Source organism: Macaca mulatta, chromosome 13 (genome assembly GCF_049350105.2).
Source record: "Macaca mulatta isolate MMU2019108-1 chromosome 13, T2T-MMU8v2.0, whole genome shotgun sequence".
Classification (NCBI taxonomy): Eukaryota; Metazoa; Chordata; class Mammalia; order Primates; family Cercopithecidae; genus Macaca; species Macaca mulatta.
The window spans coordinates 92,458,000-92,479,710 of record NC_133418.1 but is presented as its reverse complement, the minus strand read 5'-3'; the positions used below and the strand labels follow the sequence as shown (position 1 = coordinate 92,479,710).

Genomic DNA, 21,711 nt, shown 5'->3' with positions numbered 1-21,711 from the left:
TGTCTTTGAGCTTTTATCTGGTATGATTTTTCTTAGGTCTGAAAAATACTCTTAATATCTCTTTTTGTACTTATTTACTGATGACACATTCAATTAGGTTTTTTTGGGAAAAAGTTCAAAGTTTTATGAATACTCGAATGAACAAGCAGCATAGCCATTATCCAAATTCCAATATCATTGTTATTTTTTCACATTTGGCTGTTCTTTTTTTCTTTGCCAAAATACTTCAAAACAGATCTAATATCTGATCATAATTACCTAAATTAATTATAATTTATTATGAAACCAGTGTTGTAATCAGTTAAATTAACATAATCAGTTTTGCGGTGTCATCTGATTTTCAATACATGATTAAACTTAATATAATAAAGAATTCTATAGGGATTCTAAGTTACTAGTTATTTTTACTAGTGATTTAAAGGTAATCTTTCCTTGTCTTTTAGCTTAGATTGTATTTGTTAGAAGTCATCTGTCAGTCTTATTATTGCTTTTTAAAGGTCGTTTCTCAAACTTTCTGAGATTGCCCTTCTCCCCTTTTTTTGCTTTCAGAATTTTTCTGTGATGTTCCTACATGTGGTTTCATTTGTGTTTATTCCGCTTCAGATTGATAGGACTTCTTGAATCTTAAGTTGATAGCTTCCTGAAGTTTTAACTGATATCTTTCACAGCTTTAGAGAAATAGCCAGTTAACTCTTTAAATATTGCTTCTGCTCCATTTTGTCTCCTGTCTTTTTGAGGCTTCATTTTTATATACGTTATATCTCATCATCATAACTGATAGAATTTTCAATTGTTTTATGTCTCCTTAGTTAATTATGGATATTTTCTTCTAATCCATCTTTTTTTTTATACTTGTTCTATCTTCTGCTATCTAATCATTTATGGGAAAACTACTCTGCTCCCACTTTACTGTAGTGTTGCCTCTGTAGTAAGTATCTCATGTATATATGGGTCTGTTTCTGTTTCATTGGTCATTTATTTGGTCTTTTGTTAATACTGTATTGCCTTCTTTTTTTTTTTTTTTTTTTTTTGTTTGATACAGAGTGAGATGCTCTGTAGCCCAGGTTGAAGTGCAGTGGCTCAGTCGTAGCTCACTGCAACCTCCTCTCCTGGGCTCAAGTGATTCTCCCACCTCAGCCTCCTGATAGTTGGGATTATAGACATGCACCACCATCAGTGAATTTTTGGATGTTTAGCGTAGATGGGGTTTTGCCATGTTGGCTCAGCTGGTCTTGAACTCCTGACCTCAAGTGATTTGCCTGCCTTGGCCTCCCGAAGTACTGGGATTACAGGCGTGAGCCACTGTGCCCAGCCTCTGTTATCTTAGTGTAACTTTATATTGTTTATATCTGATAGTAAAAATCTAAAAATTGATTTTCTAATTTTTTTTAAAAATAAAACTCAAAATTTTATGCAGTTATCACCACTATCTAATTCTAGAACATTTCCATCACTACAGAAAGAAACTCTTCATCCATTAGCGTTTTCTCCCGTTCTCCCCAAACCCTTCCAATCTCCCGGCAACCAGTAGATTGGAGTTTCATCCATTTAGCCTGTGTCAGTACGTTACTCATTTTTCTGGCTGAATATTCCATTTTGTTTAGGCATTCATCTATGGGTGAATATTTCGGTGATTTCTTCTTTTTGGCTGTTATGTCTAATGCTGCTGTGAACATTTTTGGATAGGTTTTTTAATTTTGTTTTTTTTTTTTTTTTTTTTTTTTGGTCAATGTGTGTTTTCGGTTCTCTTGGGTATGTGCCTACGAGTACAACCTACGAATATTCTTTTTCTTAAAAAGATTGTTGTTGCTATTCTAGGTCTTTTGTATTTCTGTTTGAATTTTAGATTTAGTTTGTCAATTTCTACACAAAATACTTGTTTTTAAAATTTAGGGTCTATATGTAAATCAGTTTAGGAGAGTTGGCATCTTAATATTGAGCTTTTAAATGCATTAACACTTGTGTGTGTGTTTTTTTTTCTGTGATCCAGAATACACACTGGCGGTATATATTCTATAATATATTTAGGTCTTTGATTTCTCTTGGTTATGCTTTCTGGTTTTCAACATAGTTATACATTTTTTTTTTTTTTTAGATTCTTAGTTATGTATTTAATTGTTATATTGTTATAAGTGATCTTCCTTTTAATGTTACATTCCATTCATTTGTTATTAATGTATAAAACTATAATTGGTTTGTATATGTTACTGTCACATCTGGTGACAGTGCTATATTATTTTAAAAGTAGTTTGTAGATAGTTGGTAGTTTCTTAGATAATTTTTAATATGTTGCAATCATGTCATCTATTAATAGTTTTACTTTTTTCTTTCTAATCATTTTATTATTGGTTTTTCCTTGTGTTATATTGTGCTTTCTAGGTCTTCCTATATGTTGTTGAACAGAAATGGTAATAGTAGTACTCATCTTTGTCTTGATCATATATATATATGTGTGTGTGTGTGTGTGTGTGTGTGTGTGTGTGTGTGTGTGTATATATATATTTTTTTTTTGAGACGGAGTCTCACTCTGTTGCCAAACTGGAGTGAAGTGGCACAATTTTGGCTCACTGTAACCTCTGCCTTCTGGGTTCAAGTGATTCTCCTGCCTCAGCCTCCCGAGTAGCTGGGATTACAGGTGCCCGCCACCACACCCTGCTAATTTTTGTATTTTTAGTACAGACAGCGTTTTACCATGTTGGTCAGGCTGTTCTCGAATTCCTGACCTCAGGTGATCTGCCCGTCTTGGCTTCCCAAAGTGCTGGGATTGCAGGCATCAGCCACCGCACCTGGCTGAGCCCTATTTTTTTTATAACTAGAGTTTTTGAGGCCCTTTGCAGTATAAAAATAGAAAGGATATTGAAAACTTGGATTGTGCAAAAGATTTCTGATTAGTTCTATAGTCTGTAGTATCAGGATGGCTTATTTTTCCTTGGATTGTTTACATCTTCTGTTTGTTTGTAGGGATTCACTTGGTTTTCCCTGTATTATTTGGGCATTAGATTTTAAAATCAGTTAAATGTAAATGTTCACAGTATTAAAAACCACGTGTATTACCCCAAAATACAAGCATGGTATGAATGATTTAGCAAGTCTAACAGTTTCCCCTTGACTGTTAGAATTAATAACTGTTGATTTGGTGTGGAACATTTGAAGGAGCAGATGAATTTTATTTTGGGACCATGCATATTCTATGAGATGCAATTGCTCTACTCTGCCCTCCCCTCCCCTCCCCCTTCCCCTCCCCCTCCATCACCCAGACTGGAGTGCGGTGGCAGTATCTCAGCTCACTGCAACCTACACCTCCTGAGTTCAAGTGTTTCTCGTGCCTCGGCCTCCTGAGTAGCTGGGCTTACAGGCGTGTGCCACCATGCTTGGCTAGTGTGTGTGTGTGTGTGTGTGTGTGTGTGTGTGTGTGTGTGTGTTTAGTAGAGACAGGTCTCACCATGTTGACCAAGCTCGTCTTGAACTCCTTACCTCAAGTGATCCACCTACCTCAGCCTCCCAAAGTGTTAGGATTACAGGCGTGAGCCACCATGCCCAGCCAATTGCACTGTCTTTGACCAAGCTTATAATTAGTATTGGGTAAATGAAGGGCACAGTATGACTGCATTGTAATGAGTGGTGGTTTTGGTTTTTTACATAAGGAAATTTAATTATGAGAGGATATGTACAGTTTTTGTTATTGGTATGTTGTTTATTTTAGCTTATTTTTTAATTTTATTGGAATTCTGGCACAATATAGCCCTTGTTTGCTTTTAAAGAGATAGGCTGTTAGATTGCCTGGATTTTCCCCTTTATCCACTACCTGTGAGCAAATTACTTCCCTCAGCTTTAGTTTTATTATGTAGAAAATGGGATTATTTTAGTACCTCATACGTATAATAATAGCAACAAAAACTTTGCTTAGTTAGTACTTAATACTTTTCTCTTGCCAAGATTAAATAAATTGATGTAGCTTCCATGCTTAACACTATGCCCTTCATTGGCTTTGGCTTTACATACACTTTGGTTCTGTTTCTAGTTCTACTACTGTGAGTTTACAGGGTAATTTCTCTGAGCCTTCTTTACTTAATCAGCAAAGAAAAAAAAAAAGGGAATCATGATGCCTGGGCCATAAATTTGCCCATAAAGTGAATTGTAGTTATTCTTTAAAACAATGCCACATGGTAATGCATATGAAATATTTGCTATTCTTATAGCAGTTAGCTTTCCCCCCATTGTGAGTTTGTAGTAAGGCCTGTTAGAAATATTTATGCTGTTATTAAACTTGGCACCTACCTTTTGTTTTGGATTAAGTTGTGAAATGAAGTTTTTATCCCAGCTTTTCCAATATATTTCTCATAAATATTGGAAAACAATGCAGAAAGAATTATGTATAGTGTTGTTTGAATAACAATGAAATGGAAAATCAAAGAAATCTCTTGTAGGGTTTCATTGAGTCTTTATTACTGATAATGTTCATGGGTAGAAGTGTGTGCTAGTTTTACTGTGTGTGGAAAACATTTGGTATTCTGGGTAGCTTATTCTGTGTAGGCCTTGTCTCTGTATAGGATATGCTTTACAATGAGGAAGTGTCATTTTCATCTGTTTTTAAATGAAGATCTTATATTTGAAGGGCTTTTGGGTCCTTTTGGTAGGTGAAGTGGGGTGTGTTATTGCAGTAAGAAAACTTAGTAAAGCAAATTTATTTCTTATGCTCAAATTGTGTAATAAGATTACTTTCATTTTTAATGATCACTTTAACAAAAATATTTGCAAACTCAAAAGTATACTGTCTCTGATTTTGCTTTGCTTTAAGAAGTCATTCCTCATTGCTGGGCTGGGCGTGGTGGCTCACACCTGTAATCCCAGCCTTTGGGAGGCCAAGGCTAGTGGATCACTTGAGGCCAGGAGTTCCAGACCAGCCTGGCCAATATGGCAGACCCCATCTCTACCAAACATACAAAAATTAGCCCAGCATGGTGGTGCATGCCTGTAATCCCAGCTACTCAGGAGGCTGAGGCACAAGAATCTCTTGAACCCACAGGTGGAGGTTGCAGTGAACCAAGATCACGCCACTGCACTCCAGCCTGAGCAACAGAGTGAGACCCTGTCTCAAAAAAAAAGTCATTCCTGGATTTCCTAGATCTTTAGTGATAGTATTATCAATATACTTTATTTTACCATTAATGTTTCCTTATTTATACTTTCCAGATAGTGCCAAAATATTTGAACATGTTTTCTCTTTAACCTTTTCTTCATCCTGGTGTTTTTTGTTTTTGTTTTTACCCCTTGTCTTATGCCAGTGAGTTCCTTTGGGGTTACTCCTGCAGTAGGTGGACTATCATCTGGGACAGTTGGGGAAGCCTCGACAGCCCTGAGTTCAGCAGCCCAGGTAGCTTTGCAGTCTCTCTCTCATGCAATGGCTTCAGCCGAGCAACAGCTACAGGTGCTGCAAGAGAAACAGCAGCAGCTTTTGAAGCTTCAGCAACAGGTTGGAGACTATTTGGCTCTTTGTTCATGCTGTCTCTAAACTTCAAAAGCTGAAAAAGTACTTTAAAAATGACCATTATTTTCATAAAGAAATGTAGGTTGACTGATCTGAGCTAATCATTTTCAACAAAAATTGAGGTAAAGTCTTTGTGATATTTAAGTTGGTTGACATTGTATGAATATATCTTATTTGATACATATTTGAGGGAATATGATTGATACTTTTTGTGCAGTGTTGAAGTAAATCCGTTCTCTAAACACTCGATCAAAGAATATGTACAGTTACTAGTTACTATTTACATGGAGTATAGTTCCTAAAACAAAATTTTATAGAACAGTTAGATTAATGTGACTTAAAATTCACAAATAATGACAGATGCTTTATAAATTTTATTGTGGCTTAAGTTAGGGGTCTCCAATCCCTGGGCCACAGACCAGTACCAATAAATGGCCTTTGAGGAACTGGGCCGCACAGCAAGATGTGAGCAGTGGGCAAGCGAGCACTACCTGAGTTCCATCTCCTTTTAGATCAGCAAGGGCATTTGATTCTCATAGGAGCATGAACCTTATTGTGAACTGTGCGTGTGAGGGATCTAGGTTGCATGCTCCTTATGAGAGTCTAATGCCTGATGATCTGAGGTGGAAGAGTTTCATCCCAAAACCAGTCGCCTGTGCCTCCACCACATCTCCCTGCATCTGTGGAAAAATTGTCTTCCATGAAACTGGTCCCTGGTGTCAAAAAAGTTGAGGACCGCTGGTTTAAGTGAAATCTGTGGCAATTTCAGGTGACAAATTGTATTACATTAGTCAACCTGAGAATTCACCTCCTTAAAATATTTTGTTTTGAGCAGATACTCCTTATTTATATTTAATTGTTGTGTTTCCTTTTCACCACTACCTTGAAAGAGTCCTAGTTCCCAAATAACACAGGAAGTTTTGTGTTAAATATTTAAAGTGTACATAGCAAAGCAATGATCCATTTATATTGAGTCCAGTTTTGATTTAATTTCATCTTTAAGTATGATCAATTTAATCATGTTTATCTTCATAATATATGCCCATGTGGTATTCTGCTACAATTTAGGTAGGCAGGGTTAGTCTATATATGTTGCTTTTACTTCTTTTGCAGAAAGCAAAGCTGGAAGCCAAGTTACATCAGACAACAGCTGCAGCAGCTGCAGCAGCATCAGCAGTAGGTCCTGTTCACAACTCTGTGCCTTCCAACCCAGTGGCTGCCCCTGGATTCTTCATTCATCCATCTGATGTTATTCCACCCACTCCAAAAACAACACCTCTTTTTATGACTCCACCACTCACTCCACCCAATGAAGCAGTTTCCGTTGTGATTAATGCCGAACTTGCACAGCTTTTCCCAGGCTCAGTCATTGATCCCCCAGCAGTCAATCTTGCTGCACATAACAAAAATTCCAACAAGTCCAGAATGGTAAATTATGTTTTAAATAGGTGTTGGCTTAGACATTTAAAAATATCTTGAAATATACTCTAACTTTAGAAGGCAAAATTTTTAATACCAACTTGATGTATCAAATTATTTTCTTTTATAAAATATTACAGTACATACATTAAGAGAAGAAACTTATTAATTTGATATTATGGTTAGTAGTTTTTATAGAACTATAGTAATATCAGTATAAAGTTAGACTTTCTTTTTTCCCCCCTGCTCTAGAATCCACTTGGTTCTGGTCTAGCCCTTGCAATTTCTCATGCTTCACATTTTCTTCAACCTCCGCCTCACCAGTCCATTATTATAGAGCGAATGCATTCAGGTAATCTTCACTTTCTTAAAATATTTCTTTTTTTTTTTTTTTTTTTTTTGCTTAGTCTGCCAGCCTTTTTAAGACTCATTATTCTTCAGTTTGATTTTTGTTTTGTTTTGTTTTGCAAATCGCATTTCCTCTTCGGTAAGTACATTTTATCAAGATAAGCACTTACATGTTCAAGCTTTGTGCCCACCAAATTGCATAAAGAGTGCTGTTGGGTAGTGGATTTGATCTGTTTATGAATCTTGACTGCTGATGTATTATTGACATAAATAATTCATTGTAGTTGGCCAAATCACCATTATACTAGAAATTACACTCAAAATATTCCTAAAACTAGCCTTCTTATAGTGGAACTCTTTCTTGAGAAGAGCAAACAGAACTACTGCTTACTATAATAACTGAATAAGAATAATAACATATCGTAGGCTCTGAATAGTTTGAATGTTACCTAAGTTTGTTTTCTGCTTATATGCTAAAGAACTGAGATTGGGATAGATGCTTTCAATTGCAACATATTTGTGAATAAACTGTAGGCAGTTTTTCTCTTAAAAAAGTTGGTTTTAACTACCACAAACATTTTTGTGGTTTAGCAGCAGTAGAGTTCAAGAAAATCCTCAAGGAAGTAATAAGGTTATAGTATACACTGTAGCATGTATCATTATATGAAGAATTAAATAATATTTGTGTTATTGCAATGTGGTTGTTTCCTCTTTTTAAGAAGGAGTTTGAAAGCTAAAATAAAAGTCTTATGGTATTTTCTGTCCAACTAATCATTCATTGGTAACAACATTAGTGTTGATGACATTCAGAGGGGAAATTTGTTATTCTGCAGTCTTATGGGAGATGAGCGGTTGTTTACACTGTAGTTTGGTTTTTTATACATAGCAATGACTGCAGTACATAAGCCTCCTGAGGAGGATAACTATATTCTTTCTTTGTTTTTAATAATTTTTCTTTTTAGGGAAGTATTAGTAACTGCCTTGTTTTCTTTTAAACTAGCTCCGTCGAGAATAGCACTATTCCTAGAAGTTTAATTTAGTTGTTTTCCTTCACTATAAAACGTAGCTGGTAAGGTTACTAGCTGACCCACCCCAACACAATAAAGAAGAAAAGGAATTATGACATTATGAATGATCTGCCTTCTGTTCTACTAATTGAACTTACTCTTGTAATGTGGGTGAAATGAGGGATGCAAATCTGCTTTTTCTTCACCTGTTTCATCTGGCATTGAGCTGAAGAGACTGGAATACGTCTATACTGGGAAAAAGCATTGTTTGAGATCCATTAGAGGACCTTCCCAAGGCCTTTTTCAGTGGTAGTTTGATTATACATGATTGTAGTCCTGCTTTCACTTTGCATCTAAACCCCAATGAATGCAGTATGCAACTTCACAGGAAGTTAAGCAGGGCTTAAGGAAACTAAATCAAGTAATACTGTTTGGTATTTAAATGCATCTAGTTGTGAAATTGAGAAAAAAGTTGCCAATGGCTGAAAGAAGAGTAGATTCATCCTTTACAAAATTAAGTAATATACTGCATTTGCTGATTTAATTTTTAAAAACTCTAATGTTTTAAAGAAGCTTGTTTGTTGATTGCCTTAACTGTAACAGTAACAGTCTTACTCTTGTTTTTTTTGCTTTGTTTTGTTGTTTGTTTTTGTTTTTTAAAGAGGGGTGGCTGGGTGCGGTGGCTCACGCCTGTAATCCCGGCACTTTGGGAGGCCGAGGTGGGTGGATCACGAGGTCAGGAGATCGAGACCATCCTGGCTAATTCGGTGAAACCCCGTCTCTACTAAAAATACAAAAAATCAGCTGGGCGTGGTGACAGGCACTTGTAGTCCCAGCTACTTGGGAGGCTGAGGCAGGAGAAAGGTGTGAACCCAGGAGGCAGAGCTTGCAATGAGCCAAGATCGCACCACTGCACTCCAGCCTGGGCGACAGCGAGACTCCGTCTCAAAAAAAAAAAAAAAAAGAGAGACCAGGGTTTCACTGTATTGCCCAGTATGGAGTACAGTGGCTCTTCACAGGCATAGTAGCAGTCTAATGTATTGCAGCCTGGAACTCCTCAGCTCAAGCAATTCTCCTGTCTCAGGTCCCCAGTAGCTGGGACTAGAGGCACTGGCCACTATGCCCAGCTACTCTTAATTTTCTACTTAAGTCTTGGGGTTCAAAACTAACACAGACATGTATTTCAGAAAATTTTTGAATCAATTGATAAGGCCATTTTTACACATTTACTTTTCCTGTTTGTAGTTTGGTGAGTTGATTTCATATTTTAAGATGAGTGCTCCAAACGATTTTTGAGTGTATCATTTGGTTAATTGATATATTTTTGGTCAACTGTTTCTTCTTTCTCTCATAGGAGCAAGGAGATTTGTGACCTTGGATTTTGGGAGGCCTATATTGTTGACTGATGTATTGATTCCCACTTGTGGAGACTTGGCCTCTTTGTCAATTGACATTTGGACATTAGGAGAAGAGGTGGATGGAAGGCGGTTGGTAGTGGCAACTGATATAAGCACCCATTCACTAATTCTTCATGACTTAATACCACCTCCCGTGTGCAGATTCATGAAGGTAAAGAACTTTAAGAAAGTAAATTGATACGCTTTCTATGTTTCTGACAAGTTATGAAAAATAAACAATTTAAAAATATAACTTTTAAAATACATTGCTCAGATTTTTATTGTGGCAGATGTGCATATATGTATATTTATAATTTTTCATTTCAGATCACTGTCATTGGACGTTACGGGAGTACAAATGCCAGAGCCAAAATCCCATTAGGATTTTACTATGGTCACACCTACATCTTACCTTGGGAAAGTGAACTGAAGTTAATGCATGATCCTCTAAAGGGAGAGGGAGAATCTGCAAACCAGCCAGAAATTGACCAGCATTTAGCAATGATGGTTGCTCTACAGGAGGATATACAGTGCAGGTTAGTATAGAGTACAAATTTTAATCTTATTGAAACTTTGTATTTTATATAATGTCTTGCTTATAATTCTGTCAAGAAATATCTTTTCATAGGTGTACAGATAAGAGCAAAAGGAAGTAGGAGATTAGCACGTTATAGTAACACCTAATACATGAAAATATTGTGATTAATTAATGGACTGCATGTATTAGTACCTATCAAGTGGGTAATTCTTTTTAATGGTTGTATGTTAACAGGTTTAAGAGATTTAATTCTTAGTATTTGTACATGTACATAAAGAGGACATTACAAGAATTATTTTGTTCAATCATTTTTTACTTTTAGATATAACTTGGCTTGTCATCGTCTGGAATCTCTTTTGCAAAGTATTGATCTTCCTCCTCTAAACAGTGCTAACAATGCACAGTACTTTTTACGAAAACCAGATAAGGCAGTTGAGGAAGACAGTAGGGTTTTTTCTGCTTATCAAGATTGTATTCAGCTACAGCTTCAACTAAATTTGGCTCATAATGCAGTGCAGAGACTCAAAGTGGCGCTAGGTGCAAGCCGGAAGATGTTGAGTGAAACATCAAATGCAGAAGATTTAATTCAGACGTCTTCCACAGAGCAGTTACGTACTATCATCAGATATTTATTGGACACGTTGCTCAGCCTGCTTCATGCTTCTAATGGTTTGTATTTGGCTTACATATTTTAAAGGCTGGAAATATACTTGATATGATTTCGCTGCATATTTCAGGATTTGTGTCAATATTTTATATTGTAAATTTTGGTATTTTTAAAAATGTCAATATTTATGAAGTGTCTCTTTAGGTTAATACATTTCTCCCTGTTATTTTAAATATTTCTTAAATGAATTTTTGTGTGTTTCTTTTGGGTTTCTGCTATTGACATGCACATCATTGTGCTACTGGCATGGTATTAAGTATTGCATGGAAGTTCAACAGTGAAACTTTTCATAAATTGCTAATATAAAGGTATCATTTTTTAGCCAGGAGGTATTTTTGATCATTACACAAGCTCGCACATTCACTGACACAGTCATCTGATACATCCAGCTCCATAGGCAAGAAATGTAATTTACTTAAGTGCTAAATATTTCCCTCTCCAAGTATCTAACAGATTTCTACATATAAGGAGTAAATACATTGCAAAATAAATAGAATATAATTATCTACTGATTACTAGAAAAGAGGAAAGTGTGTTAAGGCATGCTTTAATATTATAATATACATTTAAATAGGAAAGTTTACTGTTTTCTTTCTTGTAATAGGACACTCTGTTCCTGCAGTTTTGCAGAGCACATTTCATGCCCAGGCCTGTGAAGAGCTCTTTAAACACTTGTGCATCAGTGGAACCCCAAAGATACGGTTACATACTGGTCTTCTGCTTGTTCAACTATGTGGTGGTGAAAGATGGTGGGGTCAATTTCTTTCTAATGTCCTTCAGGAATTGTACAATTCAGAGCAGCTTCTCATCTTTCCACAGGATAGGTAGGTCGGAAAATGTTGGAGGTATTTGTTATTAATGATTTGTACTTTTCACAGTTACTGGTCAGCTTTTGAAATCTTTGAAATGTGGATACTAAGTTGTGAATATGAAGCAGATCTCAGAGTTTGTGAAATGACCAGTGAAGGGCACCAGCACTGTGTATCGAAGAAGATAATAAGTAATAATTAGACTCTACTCTTTAGTTTTCTAATTGAACTTGTGGACTTCCTAGATCTGTGTTTATAAGTATTTCTATTAGATTATGTTACTTTATATGCTAAATGTGTTTGTGGCTAATAAAGTTCTCTCATTCACTAAGTGCTTGATTTCTTGTTAATAACATTAGAAAATATAACCAGTAGTTAGAAAAATAACTAATTTTAACTTCATACCTCCAGATACAAATCTTGCTTTCCCAGTCTGATATATGGTATGTTTTAAGAAAGCAAACATTCTGTCATTACTCTGTTAAATTTCTGTGTAAGCTATTTTAAAAATTGAACACTCATTGATTCTTACTATTTTCTCTTTTTTTTTGTTTTGTTTTGTTTTTAGGGTCTTCATGTTACTTTCCTGCATTGGTCAAAGATCACTTAGTAATAGTGGAGTATTAGAAAGCTTACTTAATCTCTTGGATAATTTATTGTCACCTCTTCAGCCACAGTTACCCATGCATAGGAGGACAGAAGGTATTAATAGAAAGCAGTGTTCTTTAGTAAAAACAGTATTCCTGTAAATATTGCTTTTATAAAATACCTTCTCTGAAATACTTTAATATTAATTGCAGCACATTTAATATTTTTATGATGTAGGCTTTTAAGAATGAGCAACCTTCATGTGATTGCCTGCCACATAGTTATTACTTTTAAAATTTATTACCTTTTCATTATTTGCACTTAGTATAGTATGTTTTTCCTATACTGTTATAACTAAAATCAAACTCTCTTATATAAGTTTAAGCTGTAAGGCACAGTTTTGTTCCAATCAACAATAATGAGTTTTGTTTGAGCAAATTTTTTTGTAAGAATAAAAACATTAGAACAATTTTAGTGCCATATGAATTATGAGCTGAGAGTTAGATGTTTTATTTCAGTTCCTGTGAGTCTAAGAATAGTCTCTTATACTTTGCTTTCTAGTTTATATATTACACTTTGGATTCAGCCTACACTTAATCTGTTTTTATGCCTTGAAGTCTTTGTCTTTCATTAGATTTGATGTTTTACTCAGTTTCTGGCTGTTGGTGTCTATTTTTTAGACTTATTACATATAAATATTAGTGTTAGTAATGATATGGTATGTTTTGGATTTATAAATTTTTTTGTTTCACTTATAGTATCAGACCTAATTAGGAATCCTAAAGTCATCTGGATGTTTTTCCTTTACTCTCATCTCTCTACAGGAGTACTAGATATTCCCATGATCAGTTGGGTTGTTATGCTAGTGTCCAGGCTGCTGGATTATGTGGCAACTGTTGAAGATGAAGCAGCAGCTGCAAAGAAACCTTTGAATGGTAAAGACAGGGAGAGGTTTCTGACAGGTATCAGAAGTTTATAATAATACGTTGGTGGGGATTTTGAGTGACTTCGCAGTTGTTCCAGAACTGGCTATTGGCCTGGAGCTACCAGCTGTATGTAATTTATAGAAAATACAAATGAACTTTACTACAATTCTGTTTAAAGATAACATTTATACTTGGTGGACTTCATAGACAAGCTCCTTTGTCTGGACATGACTTTTAGTTTCTAAATACAGTTATGACTTTCACAAGGTGTCTTCCCTTAGGCTCGTTTAAAGACTTTATAATAGCATGCATATAAATGAGTTACGAAAGGGAAATCAGAGAGTTCTTATTTTTTCTTAGTATGATGTGTCATTTCATTTAGCATTATTGGTATCTGCTAATTAGCTACAAATGACCTTTATTTTTAAATACAGAAATTCTCAGATTTTGAGTTGTAAGCTTTCTTTATAGGTTCGAAGCATAGAAAAATTTAAAAATTAAATCAACCTGCAAAATTATTTTATTCCCCTCTTCCCAATTAACAAAGCTTTTTGTTTTTATTTATTTTTATTTTTCCTCAGAGATTCTTGTTCTGAAAATAAGGGTTTTTAGATAAAGGATTTGAGATAGCTAAATCCAGTACGTAAACCAGTGAGATATATAAGCCTACATACAGTTTACATCTAGTATGTAAGCCATTGAGATCCATAAAATTTGGAATTCTGTACATTGTCAGGAACTCAGTATTTTTAAAAGTTCCCTTGAGATATTATAGTGGAATCAGTTGTTTATAGTGCATATTGTGTTTAGGAAGATGATGGGGAATTCATATGTATAAGGAATTTGTTTTATAGTGATTTTTAAAAAATAATGTATATCTATAGTTTACTCAGTTGTAGGATATAGAGGTAAGAAATACAATTAACATAAATAAAACTACACTCATATTGAGAAAGTCTTGTCTCGTTCTGTCGCCCAGGTTAAGTGTAGTGGCATGATCTCAGCTCATGGCAACCCCCACCTCCTGGGTTCAAAGGATTCTCCCGTCTTAGCCTCCCAAGTAGCTGGGATTATAGGCGTGTACCACCATGCCTGGCTAATTGTTTTGTATCTTTAGTAGAGACGAGATTTCACCATGTTGGCCAGGCTGATCTTGAACTCCTGACCTCAAGTGACCCACGTGCCTCAGCCTCCCAAATTGCTGGGATTACAGATGTGAGCTACTGCTCCTGGCTGAGAAACAGTCTTGAAAAAAAGAAAAATATAAAATAAACTGTAATGTAATCTTGGAATGTAGCAGATAGTATTGGGAGTATGTTTGTTTATACATGTAGATACTATGGAAACATTGGTGGAAGAGTTTTAGGGTTTTAAGAACTTGAACTAAGACTTGATAAATAGATAGTAAAGAGAAAAACATGTTTTTAGGATTAAGAAAAGATGTTTTAGGATTGGAGATGGGTAAAGTGTGATATTGGGCCTGAATTAAATGAAACAGAATAGTCTGGACATATTCCAAAAAAGGAGAGTAAGTATAGGTAGACAGTTATGCGTTCTGAACTATCTGAGCTTATTTTGGCAGTTATTAATTAAATTATTGAGTATCCTTTTTTGGTCCCTGATTAAAAGTATCTGTGTTTGAAATAGGCAATAGTAGTATTTGTTGTTAAAATTGAATGACATCTTCAAAGTTGTATAGAGATTAATCTTAATTGTGGAAGAAAATCGCTATTATCTAAAGGAAAGATTGGAGACAGAGGGAACTCTGGTTTTAAAATGATTTAGGGTCTACGTTAGATAATTGACAGTTATCCAATCTTTATACGGTCAGATCTTCTAGCAATTTCTTTACAATGTTTTTCTTATTAAAACTGCTTTTCATGATTGGCACATGTATAATTGTGTTTTTTGTTTTTTGGGTAGGAAAGGTACTTTAAAATCACATTTAACAGAATGATTAATACAAGTTTTCCTTCGCCTGTAGGTAATCAGTGGAGTTTTATTAACAATAATCTACACACTCAGAGCTTAAATAGATCTTCTAAAGGCAGCAGTAGCCTTGATAGATTATATTCCAGAAAAATCAGAAAGCAGCTTGTTCATCATAAACAGGTAATTGTCAATACATTTAAAAATTTTTAATGTTTGAGAATATTGTTTTGGAGGTTGCATGAGATAGATGTGCCATCAGATACAAGGTATGACATTTAATGGGCTCTTAGCTTAGGAAAATTATCTAACACTTTGGAGACTTCAGTTTCTTTAATTGTTAAAACGATGACAATATATAGTTTACAGACTTCGTTGGTGTTCCTTTAACTATTTACTGTTATACATCTTTATTACTACCATTCTAAATGAGGTTGTCATTATCTTTTCCTAGTCAAAAACCTCTCTTCCTTTGTTTTGTTTTAATTCAATCCATTTTCCTTCATTTAATTCTCAGTGGCTTTTAGTTGACCTTTGGATAAAGGGTATTCATCTTCTGCCCCTCTATCTAGCTTCCGGTTTTAATTTTGGTTTCTTTTTCCATTTCCTTTTTTTCCCCTTTTTCATATATATGTGTGTGTGTGTGTGTGTGTGTGTGTGTGTGTGTGTATTTATTTATTTATTTGTGAGACAGGGTCTCATTCTGTTACCTAGGTTGGAGTACAGTGGAACAATCAGTTCACTGCAGTCTCCAAATTCCTGGGCTCAAGCAGTCCTCTTGCCTCAGCTTACCGAGTAGCTGGGATTAGAGCCTGCAATGCCAGGCTAATTTGTAAATTGTTTCTTGTAGAGATAGGGTCTCGCTTTGTTGCCCAGGCTGCTCTCGGACTCCTGGCTCTGGTGATTCTTCTACTTTGGTCTCCCAAAGTGTTGGGATTATAGGTCTGAGCCACTGTGTCCGGCCACAAAATATTTTTGTTATTGCTTTAAGATGTACGAAGATTCTATGTGAAAATCATTAGCTCTGGCATGTTATGAAAGCTTTGGGCTTTTCAAATTTATTTTATTGTTTTATTTTTTATATTTTAAAAATTTTTTAATTCATGGGGCTTTTTTAAAAGGTAGACTTAGCAATAAGTTGTTTATTTTTCACTTCTAAGTTTTTCAACTATGAGCTAGTTCAGTCCTTTGCAGGAAAAATGATGAGAAGCATCGTCCTCAATTGGCTTTTCTTTTTGAGACCTTTAACCAATTTTGGGTTGTAGTAATTTGTATCTTTTAATGTTTATGCTCAGTGCATTTAATTAGGATAGAAAACAAAACCTAGTGTGTCACTCAGTGAGTATTTGTCTGTAAAATATTATTACTTGATTCTTCATTATGAATGACAGTATTGGCACAGTTGGCAAAACTTAAAAGGTGCTCTGAGGGATAATTGGTGGTCAGGCGTCAGTATTACTTCTCTGATTTTGATGGCTGTAACTGATTTGTAGAAGGTTTTTATTTCTAGGAATTATACACGAAAGTAATCAGGGCGATTGGTCATCAGGTTACTAACTTACTGCCAAATGGCTTAGTGAAAACCAGTTGTATTTGTACAATAATTAAAACTGGTTGTTTCAGAAGAAATTAAAAACCATTTTTTTTCTTGATTATATTTCTTGTGTATGTTAATTATAGAACTTTGGAAACTATTTTCTGAAAATACTGATTTGTAGAAATTCTCAGTTAATGTTTTTAAAATTATGTGTACATGCTAGTTTTAATTTAGGATAGAGTTTTTTTCATCTGTGGAGATAACAGCCAAGTGGATTTTTAAAAATAATATTAGTAATGTTTTTTTCCTGATACCAAAACAGGTGTGAGGCAGGGCTCACTTGGGAAGGCTGAGGCAGGTTGATCAGTTGGGGCCAGGAGATCAAGACTGGCCTGGCCAATGTGGTGGCGTGTGCCTGTAGTCCCAGTTATTCAGGAGGATGAGACAGGAGAATCACTTAAACCTGGGAGGCAGAGGTTGCAGTGAGCTGAGATCACACCACTAGTCCAGCCTGAGCGACACAGGGAGACTCTTGTCTCAAAAAAACAAAAAAAAAAAAACAAAAAAAAAAAACCAAAAATGTGTCAATAGTAGTAGTTTAGAAAGTGTTCTCTGAGAAGGAAGACTTAATAAGTTACTGACTAAATTATTATTCATTTATAGTTTTGGCTATGTCTTTCTAGTACATTAATGTAACTTTCTGTGTACACTGTGTACATTGCTGTATGGAGAACACATTCAACAGATTGTAAGGTCTTTATGAACAGAGAGTTGTTTCTCTTCTTTGGTCTGTTTGTTCATTGTTGTCGACTGCTGATTGCCATTGTTTAGGAATGGGGGAGATAGGGCAGGAGGGAAATGTGGATATAGTTATAAAAGGATATGAGGGAACCTTGTGGTGGAATTGTTTGGTATTGACTATTGTGGATACATGAACTAACACATGTAGAAGTGTATCCAACTAAATACATACACAGACACACACAAATGAGTGCAACTGAAAGTGGAGAAATAAGATTGGCGAATTCTATCAATGTCCATACCTTGTAATATTATCCTATAGTTTTTGCAAAATGTCATCGTTAGAGAAAATTGGGTAAAGTGTACAAGAGATTTCTGTATTCTTATTTGTATATAGGTTAATTATTTCTTAAGCTACATTGTAGCAAGTAACTACAATGATCTCAATCCCAATTTTAATAAAAAATATAGACATACCAAAATGTGTACTACTCTTGAGATTTCCATAAAAACAGAACTAAGAAACATTAAGCAATAAAATATTTTTCCCATATATTTAATTAAAAATAAACTTTTCCCCCTCTATTAAAAAATATATATCACTCAATTATGTTAGTGGTTTATATAAAAGTCTTCCAGTTATTTCTTACTCCCATGGGGAAGGGAGATTTTAATGAAAATGGGGAGAGATCTCAAAGTTGGGATTTGAAATGATTTTTTAAAAAATTAACAAAACGGTTAAAATTATACTACATCTTTCAAGATAATATGGGTTCCATTAGTTTGATGTGTGAATTCTGTGAGTATAGTAATTTTTTTTTAACATTGTTAAAGATTAAGTTGTTTATTTGTTTTATAAAGCAACTTAACCTACTAAAAGCAAAGCAGAAGGCATTGGTAGAACAGATGGAAAAAGAAAAAATACAAAGTAACAAAGGATCGTCATATAAACTCCTGGTAGAACAAGCAAAACTAAAGCAGGCCACTTCAAAGGTATGATCTGTACTTCTCAATATAATTATCTCAGAAAAGTCAAGGAGTTATGATCTTTAATTATGATCAAGAAACTTGAATATATATTATTCTGCTTAACAGAGTAGCCAATCTACTCTGGACTTTTTTTTGGTGGGGTAGTTTAACTGAAGGAAATGTATGATAAATGTGGGCTTTAAGTATTATTCTAACGTATTACCTTCAATGTGGATTGAGTTCCAGTAAATTGAAGATAAAGGACAGTGGAATGTATAGTTTTGCTAATGTGGCATTGATAGAGTGGTTTATTTCCATTTTACAATACAAAATTATACAAGATGATTGCAAATATTGTTGTATCAGCCTCACAAGTAAAATTTATATGTAAAATGAAAAAATGTGGCATTCTCTTTCCCCTTAGTATTGTTACTGGAATATCTTGGTGTCTGAGTTTAGAATTGAAACTTGTGTCCAGTGGTGCTCACAAGGCTCAAATGTAGTATGTCTTTTGTAAGTGAAAGTGAAGTTCAACTGATTTGGAAGTTTTAAAACCTTGATGTTTACTTTTTAAAATTTTGAGGTATACTGTATATGTATCAAACAAGTTTTGTAGTCTTTCTATAATGTGAAATTATAATTATTCCACCAGATTTTGAAGTAACTCAAATTAATATTTTGTACTTGATGTTATGTTAGTTTTCTTTACCTTCAACCTTTTACAAATTATGTTTAGGATGTTACGGTAATGTTTATGTTGTTAGATTCGACTTAATAACTTAATGTATTATCTACAGTGAACGTCTGTAGAATTTCACTTTTCTGAAATTCTGTTATATATCTGATACTTTACTCCAAATAGAGGAAGTAAGGCATATTGGTCAGTTTAGCTTTTAATATTCTTACTTTTGAAACTTACAGTGTATCTAAAAATTTTGCTCTTTAGAAGTTGTAATATGGCGTGAACATTTTCATTACTTAAATCTATCTCTACTGAAAAACTTTTCATTAAGTAAACATTGATTTAAATACTGTGAATTTTTGTGTGCAGCACTTTAAGGATTTAATTCGTTTACGTCGGACAGCAGAATGGTCCCGTTCTAATTTAGATACAGAAGTTACAACAACAAAAGAAAGTCCTGAGATAGAACCACTTCCATTTACTCTGGCCCATGAACGTTGTATCTCCGTAGTCCAGAAACTTGTTCTGTTTCTTCTTTCCATGGATTTTACATGTCATGCTGATCTCTTATTGTTTGTTTGTAAGGTAGGTAAACTATAAGTATAGACTTGTAGGGTTGGCCAGGCACGGTGGCTCATGTCTGTAATCTCAGCACTTTGGGAGGCTGAGGTGGGTGGATTGTTTGAGTCTAGGAGTTTGAGACCAGTGTGGGCAATGTGGCAAAACCGCGTCTCTCAAAAAAAAAAAAAAAGACTTACAGGGATTTAAAAACTAGGAAAGAATGATGTTTTTAGTCAATTTTGATTAAGAGAAATGATGCTGCTTTTGGTTTTGCTTTTTTGCAGTTACTTTTTTTTATTGTGTCTTAAAAGATAGAAAAAATTCTTTTCAAATTGTTTCTTAAGGAAACCTGATTTATATTTTAATTTAGTTAAAACTTGAAGGTTTGAAATGCAAGTAATATGGATATGTTTATCTCCAACCTGCCTTTCTTATATTAATTAAAATAGGAAATACACAAATAAGTGTCAAATTATATTAAAGGAGGACTTCTGGCCGGGTGTGGTGCTTCACGCCTGAAATCTCAACACTTTGGGAGGCAGAGGGGTAGATCACAAGGTCAAGAGATCGAGACCATCATGGGCAACATGGTGAAACCCCGTCCTTACTAAAAATACAAAAATTAGCTGGGTATGGTGGCATGTACCTATAGTCCCAGTTACTCGGGAGACGGAGGCAGGAGAAGTGCTTGAACCTGGGGGCAGTGAGGTTGCAGTGAGCCAAAATTGTGCCACTTCACTCAAGCCTGGCGACAGAGCGAGACTGTCTCAAAAAAAAAAAGGACTTTTAATGTCATGATTGCTTTTCTGTGGCATATTCACTGTTTGTAGAAATTTAATTCTTAACTATACAATTAGATTTTAAACCAGATTTTAATATTTGATTCATGAAATTACATTCTTTTGCATTTCATCTCAAGCAATATTTTTTTGACACCAGACTCATACATCATTATTGAAACCTGTTGTTCAGTGCTAAAGTATTGGTAGACTTCTGTTATTGTTTGAAAAAAACATGTAATTGCTATTTAAGTGTATGATTTTATAAAATGTGTTACAGGTTCTTGCACGCATTGCAAACGCCACGAGGCCAACTATTCACCTGTGTGAGATTGTGAACGAACCCCAGCTGGAAAGACTGCTATTACTTTTGGTTGGAACTGACTTCAATAGAGGAGATATATCTTGGGGTGGTGCTTGGGCTCAGTATTCCTTAACTTGTATGCTGCAGGATATTTTAGCAGGTGTGTTAGGATTTTTTTTTTTCACAGAGTATGTCAGAATTACCTTGTCATTGCTCAACTAAGAATCTTCAAAGGGATCTTTAACCCCCTAAAAGCATAAAGGTCTGTTTAATCGGTTTAATGTTATAGCAGTAGTAACCATTGAGAATTACTTTTGTATTTAAGTATATTGATAGTTGTGATAAATGCAAGGCTTTAGAAAGGCGTTAGGTTGTTAAAGTGCATGAATATTGGAGCTAGACTGCTTTATTATTATCAGTGGTGTGCCGCTTACTGGGTGAGGAAGTCACTTTGCCTCAGTTTCTTCATATATAACATAAGGATAATAAGGATAATCTTTGTATAAGGTTTTTGTGAATAAGTGAGTTAATGCATGTAAAGTACTTAAAATAACTCTTTGTACATGTTACGTGTTTACTAGATACTTGTCTCTAGCATTTGAAGGTAATGGAGGGAGTCCTAGCATTCCTTAGGTGGGTAGGAACTCATTTGCCTCAGATTCTTTTATAGTTAGTAGAGCATTTATTCTGTCAGTGACTAAACTGGAGGAAAAAAATATGCCTTAATATGTTTCTGAAATCTGTATAAATTATTAAAACAGGACTATCCTCTTACGTACAGGAGAATTACTGGCTCCAGTAGCCGCAGAAGCCATGGAGGAAGGAACAGTGGGTGATGATGTAGGTGCGACAGCTGGTGACTCTGATGACTCCCTTCAACAGTCCTCAGTTCAGTTGCTGGAAACTATAGATGAACCTTTGACACATGACATAACAGGTAAATTTTACATTATGTTTCTTCTTTATTCTATTGAATGGAAACACATTTCAAAATAAAGAATGTTAGAAAAAAATAAAGTTGA

General features: G+C 34.9%; 1 protein-coding gene across 33 annotated transcripts in view; it reads left to right on the top strand.

The window, feature by feature from the left end:
* The window catches only part of BIRC6 (baculoviral IAP repeat containing 6), a 255,908-nt gene that overhangs the window by 95,208 nt on the left and 138,989 nt on the right, over window positions 1-21,711 (top strand). For 9 of the 33 annotated variants that reach the window (XR_013402861.1, XM_077959766.1, XM_015112076.3 and 6 more), the window contains 14 exons: window positions 5,286-5,473; window positions 6,602-6,916; window positions 7,160-7,259; window positions 9,617-9,831; window positions 9,987-10,195; window positions 10,520-10,866; window positions 11,469-11,688; window positions 12,242-12,375; window positions 13,086-13,223; window positions 15,172-15,299; window positions 18,256-18,387; window positions 19,415-19,630; window positions 20,666-20,849; window positions 21,471-21,626. Coding sequence is in view for 32 of the 33 variants with exons in the window: in XM_077959766.1 (XP_077815892.1) it covers window positions 5,286-5,473; window positions 6,602-6,916; window positions 7,160-7,259; window positions 9,617-9,831; window positions 9,987-10,195; window positions 10,520-10,866; window positions 11,469-11,688; window positions 12,242-12,375; window positions 13,086-13,223; window positions 15,172-15,299; window positions 18,256-18,387; window positions 19,415-19,630; window positions 20,666-20,849; window positions 21,471-21,626 (2,682 nt within the window). In the remaining variant the exon portion in view is untranslated. The remainder of the gene's footprint in view (window positions 1-5,285; window positions 5,474-6,601; window positions 6,917-7,159; window positions 7,260-9,616; window positions 9,832-9,986; window positions 10,196-10,519; window positions 10,867-11,468; window positions 11,689-12,241; window positions 12,376-13,085; window positions 13,224-15,171; window positions 15,300-18,255; window positions 18,388-19,414; window positions 19,631-20,665; window positions 20,850-21,470; window positions 21,627-21,711) is intronic. The other 24 variants (XM_077959770.1, XM_077959768.1, XM_015112075.3 and 21 more) reach the window with 6 other exon arrangements.